A 24,179-nucleotide genomic window follows, 5' to 3' on the forward strand; every position below is an offset into this window, starting at 1 on the left:
ACTCAGTACCTCTAAATAAATGCAAGTAGACAACCACTCGTTTTCTTTGATCCAGAAAGTGTCAGTCACTACATTAAAAGGCTTCCTCTTTGGGGGTGCCTATTGTGAGAATTTTTCTTCAAAAAAAGAATGAAAGAATAAAATGCAACTGAAATTTAAACTAGACTCCGTAATTAAGCACTTTAAATCTGCTCTAAATAATTTTAAAGCATTTACATGCTAACAAAAAAGTCTTAAAAAATATGAATAGACAAGAAAATCAGACCCAAGGTTCATAACTGATATAACAGGAAAAAATTTTATTGTGGAACTATTAAAGGCCAATGATCCAAAAAAGGAAAGAAAACCATCATTCCGATTAAAAAGCTATGTTGGGTAGTTAATTGCAAAAGTGACCAGATAAACCTCACCTAAGCATACTTCAGTTATCAAGTAGGCTTAGAGGTGGAAGCTGCCCTATATCTGATCAAACTACCTTGCCTTTTGAGAAAATCAGGGTGAAAGCTAAGCATATACAAGCTTGGATCTTAAAAAAAAACAAAAAACTTCTACTTATTATATTTTGCAACTATGATTTTTTAAAGTGGTGGCCTTAGAAAAATCTGCTTTGGCAAGCAACTGCAGAGGCTCCTGTGGAGAGGAAGTGAAAGACTGGGCTTATACACAACGGCTGCTGGCACGTTCAAAGTGCAGGGGATAGTTCACAGAGTAAAATGTAGTCCTAAGTAAATGGGTTTCAGGCAATTTCAGTGTTAAGATAACATCATTAAGAGTAGAACAGATTGTGCTCAAACCCTGCTGTTTATAATTAACACGTTCCTTCCAAATACTCCAGGGTCCCTGGTAAATAGTCTTCTGCTCACATTCACCCAGACCAATCAGAGTATTTTCATCAGATTCCATGCTGGGCCAGCACCTGTCTGGACAAATCCAATAGAGCCAAAGAACTCCTCTCCCTGGCCAACTGAGTAGTTGGATGAACACAGCTTGGCTTAGTCATTGTCACAGTGTCCATATGGCTTTGAAGCTTGTTTTCACAAGAAATCATACAAGTATTTTATTATGTCAAAGTTCACCGTCCTATAAACAAAAACAGAGAGTATGTTAGCATCCTCACCGCCTAGACTGCTCAGCTTTGTATGTATGATTCTGAGAATCACATGCAAAATAATTCACAACTATTGCTAAACAATCCTAAGATACTGTCAAAAGCATCATGATAGAATTGACATTATTTTTTTAAATGTCACTAGGAACAGAGTTTCTTTAAAAAGTTTTTTTCCCCAACGCATAAAGTTTGCTTTTCTAAAAAAAAGGAAACGAAGTTAGAATTATCCAACATTCTGTATTTCAGTTATACTACAGAAAGTTTGGATTTCATCTGAAAGCTATTTGCTTTTTGTCTAACAACCAGAATAAAGTAATTAGAGATGCAGAAGTATTTAAATCTTCTTTGCTTTTGAACATTGTTTATCTTCCAAAACACCTGTTTTATCATTACATAATGCATAGCTCATCTGTCCTCATTTGTAGTTTTCATTCTTTTCAGTCTTTTAACACTGGCTGACCTGTGTGTGTATTGTAACTAAATCTGTATGATACAAGAATACGATACAACAAACAGACGATGTGAATGTATATTTTTGTACTCTGATGGCAGGCAGAATAAAATAGCAAGAGACAGAGACATATAATTATTTTCCTTTCTCTAAACTCATTCTTCACTATAAATATTCAGACTTGGAGGTTTATTATTTGAATAAATGGTCAAAATAATTAGATATAATGATCTAGCAATAAGTATAAAATTAAAGCCTTAAAGTATTCAATTCTACAAAAATAATCATCCATGTGAGAACAGTCTTTAAAGATGCACTAATTGCATGCTCTTATTTATTAAACCATCATCAATTATTGTTTTTGCCTATCACTTTGTAATACACTTTCTAAAAAAGTTTCTAAGCAAATGACTGACATATCAAATATTTAAAAAAATCTGGAATGGGGAACTATAGATACTGCTTATGAAAACACATTTTAAAATAGCTCAAATGAGATGCTATGGCTATTGTGGTACCTAATGATGGAATGAAGAGTACTTTGTTTCATTACAATAGTGTCTCTTAGAAGAACACTAAAACTTTCCAAATTGTATAAAAACACTGCCAAAACAATTCTGTTATCATTAGCAGTAATAAAACAACTAAAAATAGTTACTAAAATAAAAACTTATCTCAGGAATAAAGACACAAAAGGTATGGTTATTATATCATAAAGCTGTTTATTTTTATGTGCTTTTCTTTCATTCAACTCTAGAGCCCCACCAAAATTACTAGTAACAAGGTACCACTAACAAATCATTTTTAAAAAAATCATGAAAAGGTTTTTCATGATTGGTTGAAAAGATCTTTTTTAGAGGAGTTTAGAAGGAAACAGACATAGTAGGCTATTTTTAATCATAGGTAAAAAGGAAGGTTGAATTTGTATATCTCTCCAGGCACATTTCCCCACAATGATTTTGGGTCTTAAGGTTATAAACCTAAAGTGACAAGGTAAAGTGAACTTAATGTTAAGTTTTATTGTCTTTTGGATTTTTTTCTTTTTTTTTTTTTTTTTTTGCATTCAGTGGAAAAGAAAAAGTTTAGAAGAGGTTAAGATGAAAACAATTAAAATTCTAACACTATGGGACCAGAAGGCATTATTTGATCGACTATTACAAACCCATACAAAATGATCAATATGAAGCCATAACTACAATATTAAGAGAGGTAAGGAGAAAAGAGAATTGCAACTATGTTGTGATAGCTACAGAGAAATGTTTGTATAATGGACTAGTACTAGAACATAAACAAATGAAAATACTGTGATTTGTTAGTGGTAGGACTCCTTCATCTTATCTAATAATCTATTTAACACTGCAGCATAGTTTATGCAATAAATTTTTCTTTTTAGAATGAATGGACTGACTTAAAAATACTAAGCAATTTACACTAAAAACACTTAAACACTTAAAAACACTTAAGCATTTAAAGGTTCACTACATTCCATTTCTCTGCTTTGCCACTGGTAAGTACTCAAGCAAACTGAATCATACAGTTAAGATTTTTGGACTTTTAAAAAAACTATATTAATTGTGAAATGAATATGTAAGATCATTCCTCTAAGAAACATTTACTGCCCAAGATGTATGACTACCTTTCTCTATCATCCTTCCATCCCCCAGTATAAAAACAGGTGACTTACCCAACTAATCCCCAAATATATTATTTTAAGACACAGCAGAATTAGATAGAATAACCACAGGGCGACATCAAAACTTAAATCACACATTCCAAAGATAGTTTTTAAACACTACAGGAGATTCTCTCTCTCATAGAACACAAATAATTTTTTTCTAAAGTAAGCATTTAGAAAGAAATAGGATAAACAAAAATAATGTTGGTGGCACTCTGCCTAGGAGTAATTCTTAAACCAGAATTTAGAATACTTTAATACAAGTTAATTACATGGCATATATCTAAGGATTTAATTTTGCCTTTATCCTTTTACTTCACTTTGTTGATGCTTTTACTACATTGAAATACTTTTTTCTCATGGGACACTGTTTTATTTCCTTTTACTTTTGTAGGCAGTTTGAGTTTTTCATTTTTAGCTTGGTCCTTCGGACAATTTGCAATCATACAACTTTAAGTTGCAATCGTAAGTTATTTTGTAGTGTCTACCCACTGACTGTGGAGGGAAAAAATTAGAAACTTTAACTACCGTTAACATTAAGAACAACCCAGGGACAATATTTAATACACTTCTTGTCATCTGTCCTCTCCCATACTCTACCTCCATACTCTGTGCTCCTTTCTGGAACCAGCCTCCTAATGCTTCTCTGTCCAAATCTTTCCACTGTTCCTTGGTCAAGAACATTCTCTATGTCCTCTACCTCTTCCATGAATGAATGGTTTTTTTCCTCTCCCAGGCTTAACTGAAAGTTGGTTCCCCCTGAAGCACCAAGCCTCTTCTTCAGATCTTTCCAGTGAGGTTAGACTCTACTGTAGCCCAGGCAGTCCTGGCAGGTGGGCTTGGTGGCCCTGTGCAAAAAGCTCTGCTCCTCTGAGTCTCAGACCGTTCCACTAACCACCCTTTATCCCCATGTCACCACCTCTTAGTCAGCTAATAATGCAGCACCCAGTTCAGTCTTCCTCTCCATCCCAAGATCTGCCTCAGCTTTAGTGACTTCACTGCACACTATCCCTCTCTCTTACCTCCAGTGGAGACAACTAGTTCACAAACCTCTCTTCGCTTTCTCCTGATCTACAAATAATTACTGAGTATTATGTGCCAGGCACTGAACTATTAGCCCTCTACTGGCTTTACTTCCTTCCTTCCCTTCCTAGCTTAGACTCCATGGTTTGTCACTTCAAGCATTCATTTGCTAGCATCCACTGAATTCACCTGGCAAAACCCCAATCCTATGTGATTTCAATTACAGCCCTTTGCTGTCCCAGTACCTGGCATATGGAATGCTGTTGGAGAAGATCACAAGTTTCACAGATTGCTGTCACTGTAAATTCAAGGTCAGGATCCTCAACTGGGCCCTCAACACTAGCATCAAGTTGCTTTCCTTGTCAGCACTTTCTTCCATTCCCCACAGCAGCTATTTCAAATATCCATATTCCTCTCAAACTGCTAGTACTTCTGTCTTTAGTCTCAATTTGCCTCCTCCTTTACAGGCAAAATAGAAGGCATCAGATCAGACCTCCCTCAACTTCTTGCCACCAAATCTCCCAATTCAGCTCCATCTGAATCCACCTTTTCCTCTTGTTATAATGCAAAGGGATTCCCCTCTTTCATCGAGGCCCATTTCTTTAACTCATGTTTCTAAATCCCATGTTCTACACCTTTTCAAGGACTTTGTGCTTTAAATTAATACCTCTCTTTTGTATCATTAACTCTCCTTCTCTACGAGTTCTTTCCTATCAGCATTTAAATATGCTCAAATCTTTAAAAAATAATTACCTGCTCACAACCCCACAATCTGTTTAGTAGGTAACAATCCTCTCTTCCTCTTTATAGCAAAAATATTCTAGAATGTAGGCACATGAGGATAGGATACAAATCTGTTATACTTCTTGCTATATGCCCAAAGCCTAGCATAGGGATTATAATGGACAACACAATAAATCTTAAGTGAATAAAAAGCATTCTATTTACTGCATCAAGTTTCTTATAAATACTACTTAAATGCCCTATAACCTGACTTCTACCCCACTGTATCCCTGAAAGTGTTCTTGATAAAGTTACAAATGACTGCTTTACCATTAAATCGGATAGACTCGGCCTGATTTCTCGGCAGCAACTGACAATTTTGACCATTACTCCCTTGCCTTAGGTTTTTCTACCTTTCTTGTGTAATATACAACTTTTATATCACTGTTTTATCTACTTAAGCTTGTATCATGAGTGTTTTCCTGTGTTTTTATCCTTCAAAATTATGATTTTTAAATAACCGCACAATGGTTTTTTTGTAAGAATATATAATAAATTACTGATCCATTCCCTTACTTTGGATATTTAGGTTGTGTCCTGTGATCTCATTGTTCATTCTCTGGCACGGGTGTCTGGAACTAGGGCTACCTACTTCATCTTTGCTAACTATCCTCGGGATCTCTGATCTCCACCAAACCTCAATTTGGAATGAAATGCTGTCTCCTTAGGAGCTCCCTTCTTCTTGCCGCCCCCAGAGTCAAGTCCACAATTGTTCCCTTTCATCTGAAATTTTACTGCTAATCGTGATTTTTAAAAAACATGCACTACTTTGGACATTTGGCATATATTAAGTTTAAAGTCTTGTGCTGGGTTTGAGTAAGGCAATGACTTACACAGTCTCTGCTCTGAGTTTCATGGACTTATACTGTAGGGAGGAAGTTCTAATTACTGAATTAATTATTTACGTAAAATAATGATAAGTCTCAGAAGATAAGGGGACCTGTGTAACTGTTTATAGTGTGTGTGTGCAGGCGTGAGCAATGGGAGGTCATTGTCTGAGATGGCTTCTTCAAGGAAGAGACATTTAAACTGAAATCTAAAGGTTACGCAGCAGTTAGCTAGATAAAGGAGAGGAGGAGTTGGGAAGTGCTGCATATGCAATGAATGGTGTATATGAAGAACTGAAAGCAGCCAGAGAGGTTAAAGTACAAATACCTAGGGGAGAAGATGTGCGTGGCAGGCGTGGCTGGGCGTAAAGGCCGGGGCCAGGTCACTGGGGCCTCGCCGGCTATTTTAAACATTCTGTCTTTTATCCTAAGAGTTATGGGAAACTATTGATATTAAAGACTTTTAAGTAGGAAGGTGATATTAAATTTTTATAAGATCATTCTGGCAACAGTGTGGACAACAAATCATAAGGGAATAAGAGTAGACAGAAGACCAATTAGGAAGCTACCAGAGAAGAGATGATGGTGGCCCTGTCTAGAGGGCTAACAGAACAAATGACAAAAGTGAATGAATCTGAGATACAATAGGAGGGACTCAACAGGCTCAAAAGGACTAATGCTTGGATACTGTGAGTGTGGGAGTGAGAAATGTCAAAAATAACTCCCAGGTTTCAGGCCTGTGCAACATGGTAGACTGCAGTGCTAACCGCTGAACCAGGGAACACTGGAAGAAAGCTGCATCGCTCCCTTTTTGCTGGCAGACAGAAGCAGAGGTAGGAGTTCCTGAGTTCAGTTTTGGAAGTACATTGATATAGGTGGGAAACACCCAGTAAAGGTCAAGAATATTAGAAAAAGGTCTGGCCTTTAAAAACTGGGGAGTAAGATTAGTGCATAGATAGTTGTTGAAGCAGGGGTAAAGCTACAATTACCTAGGAAAAAATATAATATGAAAAGAAAAAAGAGCCAAGCCTCAAGGACCAGCTCCATTTAAAGGTCAGGTGGATAGGATATGCTGGCAAATGAGCTTTAGAAGAAACAGCCAAAGAATAAATATGAAAACCATAAGACTGGAATCATGGGCTCTAGGAGAAGAGAGTTCTGAGGGGCAGAGAGAGGTCAGCCATGCTGGGTGCCTGAAACAACAGATAGTCTGAGGACTGCAAAAGGTTCTGGGCAAAGGGAGAAGACAGAATTCAGAGCAGAAGTGGAAGAATCCACCTTCGACAGTAAGAGAGGATCCCAACCTACTGATACAGGGAAGACAGAAGATGGGCACCAATGGAGGCAGCTGAAGAAGTTCTCAACTGATAGTCTCGATTTAGCTCTGTGAAGCAGTGAATGCTCAACAGAGTGAAGACAGACATTAGGACTTGTGGTTTGAATAGAGTCAAGAATCTAGGTTGAAAAGAAGCCTATGAACCACATGCTCTACTGTTCAATACATGAGGTGGAATGGCTGGGAGGCTGGTAGAAGATCATCAGTCATAAGGAGAAGAGGAAAATAGAGCCAGATTGCAACAGTCTCAAAGAAACCCACATTTTCACAAGAAATTGGGGGAAAGTAACAATCTAGAAATGGCAACAAGAAAAAAGGATAGCACTTAAAGAGCATCCAACCCTCAGGGACTGGGGTTTGAGAAAGTAAGAAGCTACCACTAGAGATAACTCTAGGGAAAGTAGTATCTCCAGGTAAGAATCAGGTTTTCATCAAGGCAGTGACGAATATTAGGGAAAGATAGAAGGATGGGGGAGGGAAGGAAAAAATGGCAGGTTAAATCATCAGAAAGGAAGCACAAAAACATCACTGGGATGAGAGGGTGGATGAGGGCAGATGTGGAAAGAGGGAGGTGACTATTCTTTGGACACTGGAAAGTAAGAGTAAACACATGTAACAAAGCAAGTTAGAGTTCCCAAGTTCACGGCAAAATTCCAGGTCTACAATTCCCTCCCTTCTGAGGCTGTAAATGGAAGTGCACTTCTCTGGATGTGTTTAGTATCAGTGATGTGGGTTAAGCAACACACAGTTCAGTTCAGTTCACTGCACATTCATCACACGGGGCACTCACAGACCTGTCCTGCACGTGATCACGATGGGGCACAACTCAACACATACACAGTCATAACAAAATCCCTGAAGTAAACATTCAGCATTCAAAGTTATGCCTTTGACAGAGGCTCTTAAGATACAGAGTTTTAAATACCATTATTTAGAAACAGAAAGTTCCTGCTTTATGGTCATGTGGAATGCATTCCAAAAAAGTTTCTGCTCCATTTCCTCAGTGTAAAAGTTTGCCCAGTTTTATCATAACAACACATTTCAAAACGCTCATTTCAAGTTTCAGAGTCTACATGTCATCAAAATGTCTCAATACCTGCTTCATAGTATCACAGAACTTTTAATTCAGAAGAGACTTCGGGGCAGAGGCTGCCAACCTGTGGACTACAGAAACTTTAAGAAACTGTAAAATTCATTAGAGGAGATCTGCAAATCCATACCTATGTCAAGCACTGGTTTTAGGCTGAATAATGTTCCATGCCTATATATTATTAATTTTGAAATATACAAAAATACTTCCATGATTAATTTTAAAAGGATTTTAAAATGGAATCATCATATTCAAAAAGGTTGGGAAGACACTGCATTATGGCTTGTCTTGTTCCACCTACCAGACTACCCACACACTACCTCTTCTACTACAAGTCCTGACAAACTGTTATCCAGTTGCAACCACAATGGCTGGAACATTTTGCCTAACAGCAAGTACACCTCTTCATGAGGAACCTTGTTACATTTTTAGATAGCTTTCATTTTGACAGACATACTTTCTTCCCTTGAATTTCTAATGCTCTAGAATTATCAAGAATTAGTTTCATCCATTTTGCACATGACAGCCTCTGAAATACTTGAGGTGGTTACCATATCCTTCCTAAGCCTTTTCTCTCACACCTTGCCCCTCACTCAGGGATGTGACATGGTTCCTCATTCTACTACTCTCCTCCTGCCCCCTCAGCATGTACCCATCCATTAATGCCCCCTTTTAAAACTCCAAGCACAGCATAGCATACCACATTTGATCTGCCTATGGCAACACATAGTAGACCTATTATATCCCTTGAACAAGACACCAAGACTTTTAAAACCCTGCAGTCAACTAAAATACTTAGAACTTAAGCCAGGTCTCTTCCATCTTGTTTTAGTACCTATGAGTTTTTTTGTTTTTTGTGTTTTTAATTGAGGTAACAATGGTTTATAACATTATATAAGTTTCATGTGTAATTGTATTTTGACTTCTGCATACACTACAGTACATACTAGTTTTTTGTAGTCAACTGCCCATTAAATCCTACCTTGCTACTATGTGACCATTATTCCAGTCTGTTAAGGTCTCTCAGAATCTTGATTTTTTGCCATATAACATGTTAGGTAATTCTCCCAATTTTATGTCATTTGTAAATTTGATGAGAGGGTTCATTCTACAGTGAAATTTATGCATTCTTGGCACGAAAATGACCTTTTCTTGCTTAAATGACTAATGACATTATATTAGAAAGAAGATTAATTTTTATATTTAGTATATCATTTACATAATTCAAGACATTTAAGTTAACAATTATTCTACACTTACCTAGCAATAGCTCTGATGAAGTCTAGAGATACTGCGCATTTGTATTTTGGTCCATCAAGCTGATCGTCATGGCCAACCAGGGTTAATAGCTGAAGAGTCACTAAAGAGGTAATCTAAAAATAAGAAAGCATTTTTATGAGAAAATGGTTTAATCAGATTACATGATGCCCTTGTTTCTGAAACATTTTATACTTTGATAAAGATACATAACTGAATTCACAAGACCATCTGCAAAGAATATGACTACATTGAAATTTGTATATACGAATTTGTACATGTGCTTAAAGTCTTAGTTAAACCAATGATCAATCTTTAAGGACTCCACTAGAGACAAATTTATTTTATTTAATGACACACACATGACTGCTAACCTTTAAAAACTATAAACAAAGGACATTCCTTCTCTCCATGAAAACTTTATGAAGTTTCTAACTAAATAGCTCAGAATAGCAAATCTGTACTCCCTTGAGAATTGAGCAGTTAAAATGTGAAAGTGGGCCTTTTTCAGAGTTGGGTAGCTGGTGAGGTAAGAAATACATCCTTCAGACCTGGACTTAGTCTTCTTTTAGTCTTCTTTTACCTACTGATCACCAACTAGGTAGTCAGGAAAACACCGGGTGGATTAATACTGGCAAAAGCAAAAGTGTATTTTGACAGGTCAAAATCAAAGTAACTTCACATGCATAACGCCAACAAAAGTGTTAAATGCTCTGAAATCCAAGAAAGAAAGCTGACCCAAGAGCTGAAATTCTTTGAATAGCCCATTCTCTTCTCCCAATTTTTTATTCTCATCTCCTGCAGGCCAACAGAAAAAAGAAGCCAGCAATGGCAAGAAGATCTGGAGACTTGGTGACCTGTAACTGCCTGTGGCAATATAAGGGATAAGAGTTATAGTATCCGTAATACCTAATCACGTGTCTTAGGAATAAAAACATGCTCACTTAACTTGAGATCAATACCTTGAGATGCAGTAAACATTCTGAGTAATAAAAACAGTAATAATAGTAGTGATTTGCTTCATACCAAGTACCTATACACAGCATCTCACTTATTCCTCTTGACCCTACAAGGTGGACACTATCATACTCATTTTATAAACGAGCCTAAGAGATGTTAAGTAACTTCCTTCAGATCCCAGAACTGGAGGTGGCTTAGCAAGAATTCAAACCTAAGAGTCCTTGCTCACTGTACTATGCTGCAAAGACTCCACTATGTTTCCCATTACAATTTTTTAATTTTATTATCATTATTTTGGCTGCGCCACGCAGCTTGCAGGATCTCAGTTCCCTGACCAGGGATTGAACCCAGGCACAGTGGTGAAAGCACCAAATCCTAACCACTAGACCACCAGGGAACTCCCATTAAATTTCAAAGGGAAAACTGTTATGCAATGTTCAGTCAGCTGTCATTACTTTATTAACAATTTTTTAAAATGAACATATGGATAATTACCACAGTATTTTATGCATAGAAAATACTACATTTAGCAAATATAAAACATTTTCTCAATTAGAAAAACATTTTGCATCAATACATCAAAATATGAAGCTCTGCATTCAAAAGGCTAAGACTTTAATTTCTAATGTTACAAATTAGATTATGTCTTGAAACATTTTTTAAGTAAATTTATTTATTTTTGGCTGCACTGGGTCTTCGTTGCTGTGCACAGGCTTTCTCTAGTTGCTGCGAGCAGCGGCTACTCTTCATTGCGATGAGCAGGCTTCTCACTGCGGTGGCTTGTCTTGTTGCAGAGCAAGGGCTCTAGGTGCACGGGCTTCCACAGTCGTGGTTCGAGGGCTCTAGAGCAAAGGCTCAGTAGTTGTGGTGCACGGGCTTAGTTGCTCCGCGGCATATGGGATCTTCTCGGACCAGGGCTTGAATCCCCTGCACTGGCAGGCGGATTCTTAACTACTGTGCCACCAGGGAAGTCCCGAAACATTTTTTATAGATGTTCTATGTGTTGAAAAGAATACGTATTTTGAAGCTGTTACTCTCCATTCTACATATATTTATTAGATCAAGCTTGTTTGTGTTGTTGAAATCTTATAAACATCATTTTTTATCTACTTGAGAGAGGTACTAAAATTCTCCCCTTCTAATAAGAAGTTTGTCCTTTTCTCTTTATAATTGTTAGTTTTTGCTTTATATTTTTGAATCTATGTTATTTGGTGCATACATTTAAAATTATCATGTTTTGCTGGCAAATTAAACCTTTTCATTATTATCTAATGGTCCTTTTTTTTCAAAAGTAATGGCTTTGCCTTAAAGTGTGTTTTTTTCTAATATTAATATACCTATATCAGCATTCTTTTAGGTGCTAATCTTTTTTCCTACATACTTTTCATCATTTTACTTTCAGGTTTTGTATTTTCTTAACTTTAGATAGTGCTCACATAAACAACATGAAGTGTGATTTTCTTTTTATAGTCAGTCTAACAACAGTCCTTTTGGCTGGACTATATACTCCATTTGATTTCACTGTAAAGATATTCTAAAATTTTATTTCTACCATTATGTCAAGCTTTCTATTTCTCCTCCTTCTATGTGTCTTTCTTATTCCTTTCTTGCCTTTTATTAAACTGAATTATAATATTTTGAGGACTGCCCTGGTGGTCCAGTGGTTAAGACTCTGTACTTCCAAGGCAGGGGGCGTGGGCTTGATCCCTGGTGGGTGAACTAATGTCACACATGCCGTGGGGTGCAGCCAAAAAAAAAAAAAAATTAATCCCCACTGAGATGTAGACATTCGAGAAAACACTTGAAAAAGATGGAAAAAAGATATGAATTATAATATTTTTTCATTCTATTGTTTTACTCCATTACCTTGGAAATAGTTTTATACTCTAATTTCCATTTTAATTTTTTCTTTGGCCCCCAAGCTATTTTAGAATTCTTCTTTAATTTTCAACTCATAAAGTTCCTCTAGTATTTTTTTGATTTTTTTTTTTAAGGGGGGGATATCACAGAATGTGGTCTGTATACTACCAATCCTTTGCAATTTGATGAGAAAGCTGGATTCTTCAGGGGGAAAGAAGAGGGCACAGGGACACGAATGCCACTGTGGCAAAGAGTGAAACTGACCACAGTGGTCACTCTGCCTGTCCTGCCTGCCAAGCCCCTTCCCTCTTTGTCACAAGAATGTCTTCAGCTGATGGCAAATGAGTGAAAAACATGCCCTCAAAATGGGATGACCCATCATAGGCAAACAAGGTGGAGTGAGACAAGAGTTTTCTCTCTTACTTATACACATACTTATACCCTATCCTCCATTTTGCCTCTTGGACTGCAAAGCCTAAAATATTGACCATGTGGGCCTTTTACTAAAAACGTTTGCCAACCTCAGCATTAAAAAAATTGCTAGATTCAGATAATTAATTTAACCAATGTAGAAATCGAGATGTTCAGTGACTTGTCCAAAGTGATAATGACTAGATAATGACAGAAACTTACTTGACTAGGATTTAGGTCTCCTAACTACAATTCTAAAACTTATGAAAAGCATGACTAAAATGCGATCACAGCTGAGAGAGCTAACTTCTAATAAGTTGTATTATAATCTTGCCTGAATAAAGAATGTGTTAAAAGAATGAGGATGATCTGTAAAAAAAGAGAGTGTTCAAGAGAACAGACCTGTCAGTGTGCCTCCAGCCAACAGGACCAAGGGATCCTTACCCATTAACTTGGAAATCTGGTATGTGCCGTAAGTATGTGCTCACCATGGAGGTGTAGTCGTCCAGCTGTCATTCTGTTCATGATTTTCTTAGTATGTTTTATATGCACATATGAGTAAAGTTGATGAAACGGTAAAAAAATGTCAAGTTACTCAACATTTTTATAAATGTGCTCCCATTTACCTAGTTTAGGAGTTAAGTTAAATGAAACAGAAAATTAAGTTGGTTGTTAAAAATGTGTGAAATAGGGCTTCCCTGGTGGCGCAGTGGTTGGGGGTCCACCTGCCGATGCAGGGGACACGGGTTCGTGCCCCGGTCTGGGAAGATTCCCACGTCGCGGAGTGTCCAGGCCCATGAGCCATGGCCGCTGAGCCTGCGCTCCGCAACGGGAGAGGCCACAGCGGTGAGAGGCCCGCGTACCGCAAAAATAAAAAAATAAAAAAATTAAAAAATTAAAAAATAAAAAAAATAATAATAAAATAAAATATCTTTATGAGATTTATAAATATTGACAACAAACTAATGGTTACCTGAGGGGAGAGAGAAGAGGGGAGGGACAAGAAAAGAGTAGGGAATTAAAAGGTAAAAACTACTATGTATAAAATAAACTACTATGTAAAAACTACTATGTATAAAATAAACTACAGGATATATTGTACAGCACAAGGAATAGAGCCAATATTTTATAATAACTTTAAATGGAGCATAACGCCCCAAAATATTAGATCACCATGTTCTACACCTGAAACTAACATAATATTATAAACCAACTATATTTTAATTAAAAAAATACTTCTGAACAGGTCAAGAAAAGTAATCTGCACATATATAAATTACTTTGGAGAAACACTCAATGTGTCAATTTCACCAGGAAATGAAGTAGATTAAAAAAATGAACTGACCAATAAAACCTGTATGAAAAATATAACAAATTAAAAATTATATGGCAGATTAGACCCAGATGTAGAGAAAACTGAGGAATATGAGGATAGTTCTGAAGAAATGATACAGAATGCAAACAAAAGAGGTTAAAAAAAGAGAAAATATGAAAGAGGTTAAAAAATAGAAACGACAAAGTAAGAAGATCTAACATATTTCTAATCAAAGATCAAGAAGGAAAACAGAGATGGAAAGAATAGGGCAGAAGTAATATCTGAAAAGACAATGGATGAAAATTCATTCAAAAAGATTAAAAACACCAAATCACAGAATTAAAGGACCAAACAAATCTAAACAAGGAGAAATCAAAAGAAATCCATACCTAGACACATCATAGTGAAAGTACAGAACACCAAAGATAAAAAGTTCTTAAAAATAGCTAGAAAAGGAAAAACAGATTATCTTCACAGGACTGGCAACTGGACTGACAGCTGTTTTAAGAACAACGATGACAGATGATAATTGAGAAGCTAATAAAAAAAAAAAAAAATGGTGCCAGGTACCACAACAGTAACAGAGTTTGCTGTTTTCTCAGGTTTTGTTTTTTTACTTTTTTTTTTTTTAATGGAGTGTGCTGGATGTCGCTATAATTTTGTTCAGATGACTGCAGAACCTGGAAAAGCTGTTGGTGCTATTGATGCATAACATACTGCTATTGGTCTTTTTATATAAATAAATAAATCTATCTATATACATATATATATAATTTGAATTTTTGGAAACTTTAGCTGTGCTGTCAACTTTGGAGAAATATCCCAGTTGTGCCGTGTTGGGTTGACACTGTACAGAAATCAACAGCCATATTGGTCTAGAAATGTTAAACATAATTTTTTCCATTTGTACACGGGTAACGCACTGTATTAAATATGTAAGGTCTTATCTACATGGGTTTGATTACAGAAACTAATAAAGTATTCTCTAAAAAAAAAAAAAAAAAAGAAAAACGATGAAAGACATAAAATAGTGGTGTATTTTCAACATACTGAAGAAAGTAACTGTTAACTCAGAACCGTATGGCCAAAAAATACAATCGTTTAAGACTGAGAATGAAATAAAAGGCACATTTCCAAACTAAGAACAACCAAAGGTTTGCTATCAAAATATCCCTATTCACTCAAATGATGAAGGTGTCTTCATGCAGAAAAAAGAGAATTAAAAAGAGATTTAAAGAAGGGCTCACTTAGTAATGACAGAATGCAGGCCCTGAGCTCCTATCTCTCACAAGATGAGTGGCTTGAGACCCTTACTAGGAAGGGATGAGCAGCCAAGGAATAATGGGGTCTTTGGGGGAAACTGAGTACTGCTGAAAGTCAGGACAAACTCATTTTCCTTCCCAGTTTAGAAACAGGTAGGGATCATGATGAGAAAGTAGGTCTGAAAGTTTAATGAATGGGAAGCTACATAGAAAAGAGTTGACATCATCTCCTATGGCAAAATATACTCATTAACTTCATTCCTTTCTATTTTTCTACAAGGAATTCATTTGCTAAAGTAGGTTAGTAAGAGACATTTGAAACTCACAGATTAATCTCCCTTTATTATTAAAAATAGATTTCCTTAGTAGTTCTTTTTCTTTTAATATAGAAGACATTACTTCCATTTTACTTTCCCACTGGCATTTCCTACACTATTTCTTATAACTTCTACCTCCCTGTGATTCAAATATTCTCATATATTTAATTCAATTCTTTAATCCAAGCTGTATGCTATATTTACTCTTCTTCCTTTTCTTCATAAACACAAAATCTAGTTAAGTTAGAATTTCAAGAATATTTTCAGATATCTCGCTGTCTTATTACTTTTACCATATTAGTTACAGCAAATTACCAAAGGCAATTAAGTTGAAACAGTCCCTTGAATCACTTTCAGTTCTACCAAGATTCCATGATAAATGAATCACATAAATTACACAAAGGATATAGTACCACTTTAAGATGTGGCAGTCAAAAAGTATTCCCAAAACATTAATAAGATGACTGCTCAATTTGTTGGGGGGTGGGAGGGAAGGGTCTGATTTCGGAGAGGCTTATACACAAAAAATCTAAACCAAACTGAAAACAATTAAATTGTAATGTGATTTTTCACATTAAAAAAACACTAATTTCAGGGGCTTCCCTGGTGGCGCAGTGGTTGAGAGTCCGCCTGCCGATGCAGGGGACGCGGGTTCGTGCCCCGGTCCGGGAGGATCCCACATGCCGCGGAGCGGCTGGGCCCGTGGGCCATGGCCGCTGAGCCTGCACATCCGGAGCCTGTGCTCCGCAACGGGAGAGGCCACAACAGTGAGAGGCCCGCGTACCGCAAAAAAAAAAAAACAAAACACACTAATTTCAAAGATCTTTTACTCCTTGAACTTATCATATGAACAAAACCAACACACAAATACATAATTTAGGAGAATGTTACATAAAGCAGTGTACAAATACCAGCAACTTAAAAGTACTTCGCCAGTTTATGAAAATAATGTGGAGTAAAACTGAAAAAATCAAATACAAAGATTAACTTATGGGTTCAACATTTTGAATCTGAAACATTAATTTATGCCTAGATGAAAAATTCTGGAAAAAATATATGAAACCTTTGGAAAATTATATCTATACATGTGTAAGTACCAGAATACCCACCTTCCTCTCCATTATTGAATCCTTAAAATTATCTAATTTTTATTTCCCACTGCATATCCATGAAACTCTTTGAGGACTTGGTCTAGGTACTATGCATTCAAAGATGAATAGGATCATGGAAAATACTGATTTACTCCCTTGCCCAACATTAAATGTTCATGACAAAATGATGAGGTCACATCTGCAGGCTGGCATTAATGCCTAAATATTTTGATATGGTCAGTAGGAATATGGCAAAAGTCTGTAGACAGTAAGGGTACTCAGGACCAGACTCAGTTTTGTATGTGAGCGTGTGCAAACATAAGATAGAGGTGGAATCAGAGTCTTTCTCATCTGCTGCAGCAGCCAAGGATTTAGTAACAAAGAAAACAGACACACAGGAGTTGCTACTGTTGTTAAGACCCCAAATGAAGGAAGTGATTTAGTTCCAGCAAATAAGAATTAACTGGAATATTTTGCAGGCTATAAAATTGATGTCTTAGAAAGATTTAATCTTTGTTGGGGAAAAGCTCTCTAAATAATGGCAAAATATATTTGAATATTTTGAAATCTTTTTTAGCACTGTCCAATTTACAGAAAGCTTTTCATCCAATTGAGCTAAAATAACCCTAAAACATATTTCATAAACAAATACCAACAACAAGCCTAGCCAGAAGAAAATATATTAAAAAAAAATACAGGAGGACTTCTGGTCCAGATAACATGGCACAGATTCATATTTAGAGTTCTTCCCTGCTAAGTGCAACTATAAACCCTGGAAATAACCTAAACAGCAAACAAAGGACTCTGAAAGGTGGAAAGAGGAAGGCAGACTGCTTAAGGACCCAGGAATGGAGGAATAATGTAGAGGCAGGAAGTCTGACGAATCCCCACCCAACAGCACAAGGTGACCCAGGCTCAGCATCTCCTGACACCCATTCCAGAACAGAAAGCTACCCAGGTAGGCTTATTTCTCTCCTGGACTGAACAGGAGTCCTGCCCAAAGGCTGGCAGTTGTACGTTGTGTATCTGGCAAAACTATCCCTCGTGAACGAAGTGGAAATAAAGACATTCTCAAATGAGGGAAAACTAAAGAATCTGTCACTAGTAGACCTACCTTTGAAGCATGGCTAAATGGAGTTCCTTAAACAAAAGGGAAGTAAAAAAAGAAGGAACCTTGAACATCAAGACAGAATAAAGAACAACGGAAAGAGCAGAAATATGGATAAAGTAGACTATCTCCTCATGAGTTTTCTAAATCATATTTGATTAAATACTGACACCATCTGATAATCAAGACAATGATATTTAAAAAGTGGGAACGTTAAAGTAACCTAAACGTAAGTAAGGTTATCATATTTCACTGGAAGTAGTAAAACACTGATACCACTTACAGAACTAAACATGCTAAACTAAACTAAACCTTATTACCCAGAAATTGCACCCTCTGGGCATGTTCACACAAAAACCTGTATTATGAACTTTCATAGTACTTTTATTTGTGACAACCAAAAACTGGAAAGAACCCAGGTATCCTTCAATGGGTGAATGGTTAAACAAACTGTATATTCCATATCATGGAATACAACTCAGCAGTAAAAAAGAATGAACTATTGGTGCATGCAACAATTTGGATGACTCTCAAAGGAATTAATTATGCTGAGTGAAAAAAAAGCCAATCTCAAATGTTACATACTGTATGATCCCATTTATACAAACTCTTGAAATGACAAACATTTTAGAGGTGGAGATTAGTGGTTGCCAGGGATTAGGGGAACAGGCAAGAGAGAGGTGGGTGTGGTTATAAAAGGAGGGGTCCTTGTGATGGTAGAACTGATATATCGACTGTGGAGAGAGATGCACAGACCTACACATGGAATAAAATTTCAAATAACCAAATATGCACAGACATACACAAAAATGAATACATGCAGAAGTGGAAAATTTGATTAAGATCAGTACATCGCATCGACGGCCATTTCCTGGTTGTGAAACTGGGTAAAGGGCATGCATCGAGAAAGAGCCCTTATTATTTCTTTCAACTGCACATGCATCTACAGCAACTCGAAAAAATTTTTTAATTAAAAAATAACAACACTGCTAAAATACACAAAATACAGAGGGCTTTGAGAAAGACCTTATAAACTGCCAGAAGGCATTTAATCTCAAAATATTTAACTACCTATGAAGTAGATACTTAAACCTACTCACAGAAATAAAAACATTTTTTGACCTTTATTTACAGGGATTTTAAAGAAACTACTTGATAAAATATTGCTCAAAGTGGGCAAGTTTGAGAATATTATTTCAATATTGATAGGTGACTGGGGTGAGGCTATACGGGTTTTTAAAAAGTTTATAGATTACAGATTTTCCCACTGAAAGCCAGATAATTAGTTGTGACTTGTGGTTCAGCCACAAGGAGGATTTGTAGCTGCTGGTTTCATGCTGTGAGCCCATAAAAATATCACAATGTTGTTGCAAACCCGTGGCTAGTACAACTTATCACCTCCTCTAAAGCATAGAAGGATTAGAGCAAAACTGCTATTATGTAAATCCCAACCTCAGTGTGCTACATTTCCTCAAATTCTACCTTTTATTTCTATTTTTATCCATGGTGAAAGTTTTGTTTTTGTTTGGAGGCTATAGCAACCAAATGCACTTCAAAACTTATTAAATACTAAAGTGTTCCATTATAAAAATTATTATGAAATAAAATTATGAGCTAGCCCATCAGGACTGGAATCCTTGGAGATCAATGCCTCATTTCACAGATGAGAAAACAGACATCATAAAAGGAGGACTGGCATTATCAGCCCCTAGTCAGTCACCCCTAACAAATTAATATGTTGGACATGTTAGCAGATGTTTCAAATTATTAATCCAAAAGTCCCAATGAAAAAGAATATAACATATATACCATGCAAGAGGTTTACTAGAAAACATTTTAGAGTTGTGACTAACTTTAAATTAAGTACTTAATCCTAAGAATATTTAACATATTAAAAATGCTTAGCCAAAATAATGCTTCATTTTGGGTGTTCACGAATATTAGAAGGTGGTCTGCCAAGACTGACTACCGTAGTAAAGACCCCAGTCAGTGCTTTTATCTTTTCTTCTACTGCTCTTCAAAGTTCCTGAGAATGACACATATGTATCTGGCATTCACTCCTGAATGGTCAGTTCTACTGAATATCAGTGACCATGGGTAATGAGTAGTATAGGGAGTAGAACTTGCTATTGAGCCCAGGCTCTATAGATGAGATACTGACATCGACAGATCTGTATCTACAGGCTGTAGTTATAGGCGTTGTACTAGGCACTTTAATTCCTTCAGTCCTCACAACAGCACAGCCATGAGTTAGGTACTATAAATAAAGCTCTTTTTCGAGAAGAGGAAACATCTTCAGAGAGGTTAGTAAATATTCAAGATCACTGAGCTAATAGTGGTAAGAGTTACACTGGATTTGAATACCATCTGAATTCAAAGCTTACACTCCTTACACTACCCCAAAGGGAGATGCAGAATATAGGGAAGAGATCATCGGATTGAGACAGACTAAGGAAAGCTTTACGGAAGAAGGCACCAATAAGGAAAAGTGAGTAAAAAGACAACTCTGAACGCATTCCACAATGAAAGGGGATAGATACTGTGTGTCTGCTGGAGGTTAGAAACCCAGCAGCAAAGGCACTGCAGATAAAAGAGGAAAAAACTTAAATGAAATTGTAGCAAAAAGGATAAAGAAGTATCTCAACATAGGCAAATGTCCTGCCCCAGGGATACAGGTAATAGCCTTAAGAATTAACAATCAACAATCCTGTGAACAAAATTATCAGATATGAGAGGTTTGATATTACCAAAGTAATATTAATGTGGAATTTATTAACCTTACGACATTTAAACTTTTCATAAATCAAACTGCATATTATATTAGACATAAAATTACTGTTGTTAAGATTTAATGTTTAAAAGATAAATTAAGGTGGAGGGAAAAAGCACAATTTCTTAAAATCTGAAATTATTTGACAACACTGAAAATGGTATCCCAAAGCAAAACTTCCTATACATTTGTGGATTAAAGATAATTTACCAAAAAAATTCAAGACTATAAATCATACAAAATATATAATAGTTGAATAAATTAAAAGTTAGGATACACATTAAAAATTTTTAAAGCAAAGATATGAAAAGGTCTTTCCTGAAACACTGGAATAATTGTCAAGAAATACCATTTTAATTACCTAAGTAAATTTAAATTTCTGTGGGGAAATTATTACTCCCCTTCTTGGTTTCTATCACCTATGAAGACATATTCCTTTGCCAATAATTTTCAGATTTTAGGGAAGTATACACTGTTTTCCACAGCTGTTTTTGTTGTCTATTGTATCAAGCTCAAATTCAAATGAATGAAATTCAACTGACAAAAAATTTAGCCTAGAAAATGGGTTTTCTTTTTCAAAGTGAGGATTTAGACTTTGTGCTAGGAAATACAGAATAAAGTTTAGAAAGAAAGTTGTACAAAAAGTCAGTCACTTTACCTCTAAGTTTTAGCCATGTTTCCATTGATGTTTCTCCTCAAAATATAAATTCTGGTTTTTACTCCTTGGTTTAAAAATAAACAAACAAAACTAAAAATCTGAAGCATCTTATTACAAAGAGAATAGTATTTCCGTAGTCTTTATATACACACACACACACACACACACATATACACATATATGTAACATATTGACACTAATTAAAGGATTTTATTTTACTGTATCAAGCTCAAATTCAAATGAATGAAATTCAACTGACAAAAAATTTAGCCTAGAAAATGGGTTTTCTTTTTCAAAGTGAGGATTTAGACTTTGTGCTAGGAAATACAGAATAAAGTTTAGAAAGAAAGTTGTACAAAAAGTCAGTCACTTTACCTCTAAGTTTTAGCCATGTTTCCATTGATGTTTCTCCTCAAAATATAAATTCTGGTTTTTACTCCTTGGTTTAAAAATAAACAAACAAAACTAAAAATCTGAAGCATCTTATTACAAAGAGAATAGTATTTCCGTAGTCTTTATATACACACACACACACACACACACACATATACACATATATGTAACATATTGACACTAATTAAAGGATTTTATTTTACTTTAGCTTAAAATAATCAGTCTACCTAATTCAAAAGCCAAAATATTTATTTTTTTCCCTCTGACTAGCACCTATGTCATGACTGAGGCATTCACAAGGAAAAATAAAAACTAAAAACCTCCTTAAACATAAAATGTTTTAAAATTTCATCTTTAATGGGGTTGTACAATATTTGCTTAGTTAATCTTTGCTCTGTGTACTATTATGTTCTTTGTTCTCATCCATCTAGGGAATGAGCTGATTATTTACGTCTTAACAATAGGAGTTCATGTACCACAGGGAGGATTTTTTTTCTTAATCCGAGAGGCAGTCACTAACAAGCTTCAGCTGGAAGTGCTTGATGTTAAAACAGTGTGAACTTGTTCCTGGGCTAATAAACTATGTTCTTTCTGCCAACAAAAGGAAATCAATTTACAACTGTAATTAAATTTTAACATGCTCATTATTTTTATACTTTCATAGGTTAGTATATATGTCAATTGATTTGTGAAATATCCTACCCTGCTTGTTTTGGAAGAGCTTTACAATATGAAACATTAAATTATTTAAATAAAAAAACTTAACATGTCAGTGTATGAGGTCCACCCAACCCAACAAGCAACACATTTGATCTGATTTCAGGCAATGTGATAATTCATGAACATATGGCATATATGAAGAAGAATTCAACCGACATTTTTATGCATACAAAGGAGAGGTGGTGAGTGCAGCAATGGAAGGGAGGGAAATACTCTCTAAGTTAATTCAACTTAAAATCATCACGGTGGGGCTTCCTGGTGGCACAGTGGTTAAGAAACCACCTGCCAATGCAGTGGACACAGTTCGAGCCCTGGTCTGAGAAGATCCCACATGTCGCGGAGCAACTAAGCCCGTGAGCCACAACTACTGAGCCCGCGGGCCACAACTACTGAAGCCCACGCACCTAGAGCCATGCTCTGCAACGAAAAGCCACCTCAATGAGAAACATGCACACCACAACGAAGAGTAGACCCTGCTCGCCATAACTAGAGAAAGCCTGTGTGCTGCGACGAAGACCTAATGCAGCCAAAAATAAATATGTAAATAAATTTATTAAAAAAAAGCATCACCGTGAATTTGTATTAAAAAAAAAGGCAGGGAATGGACTGTTACTCTTCAAAACACTCAGATAAACAAAAAGTGGCATGAATGTTTATACCTAGAGGAACTAAAGATAGCACCTCTCATCTCTGGAACTTTTTAGCATACAGATGACTGCAGATCTTTAGTATCCAGGAAGACCCTAACTTCATGCTTAGAAGAATGGGAAGTCATACATTCAACAAGTGAATCCCATGTTCAAGGCACAGTGCAAGAGACACAAAAAAGAAGACCTGTGCCCTCAAAGAAATCAGGGGAGACAAACATATAATACAATGGCAATAACACAATATGAGTGCTATGCTAGTGATATGGATAAATCCAATTACCTGACTTTAGAAAAGGTAATGACTAATAGGAAGGGAGGCAAAACACGAATTCATTGAGAAATGGCATTTGGGGGGTGGACCACGAAACGTAAAAGAGAGCTCAACAGTGGGGAGGACAGCACATGTAACAACACAACAAGGAAAACGGGTGTGCTTTCAGCGAGGAAAACACCTTACTGTGAATGGTGTACAAGATGAATAAAGACAGTGGCAGAAAATAGTGCCAGTCTCTGAAGGGCCTCACAAGAAATGCTATGAAATGCAGACTTGGTTCTGTAGATAATGCAACTCACTAAAAAAGCGTAAGCAGAAAAATAAGGCCATATTTATTTTTTAAGATTTTTGCTGATGACTGTATGCAAAATGAATTTGAAGATGTCAGTGTCAGGGAGACCAGTTAGGACAGTGTTGCAATGGTCTAACTAAGAAATAATGAAGCTGTGGATTTAAGGCAATGGCAGTGGAGGTGGGAAGACAGGAATAAGTTTGAGACATTTGTGTTTAGGAAGAAAAACAGACTGGGCTTGTTGAACAACTAAGTGAAGTGAAAACAAAAGAGGGTTCAGAGACAATTTTTCCATTTAACTAAACTAAAAACTAGAAACTGTATTATCTTTGTTTTTCTAGTACCTAACATTGTGCACGCCACCAAGTATGTGCTTAGTAAAGGATGAACAAGTAAATGACAAGTTTTGAAACTTAGGTAAGGCTGAAAAAAATCACATGAAAAAGTTTAGGGAAGGGCTTCCCTGGTGGCGCAGTGGTTGCGCGTCCGCCTGCCGATGCAGGGGAACTGGGTTCGCGACCCGGTCTGGGAGGATCTCACATGCCGCG

The 24,179-nt window shown here is 36.3% G+C and overlaps 1 protein-coding gene across 1 annotated transcript in view; it reads right to left on the bottom strand.

Moving 5' to 3' along the window:
• Window positions 1–271: 271 nt before the first annotated feature.
• Window positions 272–24,179, bottom strand: part of ORC5 (origin recognition complex subunit 5) — a 74,042-nt gene continuing 50,134 nt past the window's right edge. The window contains exons 13-14 of the mRNA XM_007112116.2: window positions 9,554–9,666; window positions 272–1,080 (exon numbers count right to left, since the gene is read on the bottom strand). Coding sequence (XP_007112178.1) covers window positions 1,035–1,080; window positions 9,554–9,666 — 159 coding nt within the window. The 3' untranslated portion in view covers window positions 272–1,034. The remainder of the gene's footprint in view (window positions 1,081–9,553; window positions 9,667–24,179) is intronic.

This window comes from Physeter macrocephalus, chromosome 5 (assembly GCF_002837175.3).
Source record: "Physeter macrocephalus isolate SW-GA chromosome 5, ASM283717v5, whole genome shotgun sequence".
NCBI lineage: Eukaryota > Metazoa > Chordata > Mammalia > Artiodactyla > Physeteridae > Physeter > Physeter macrocephalus.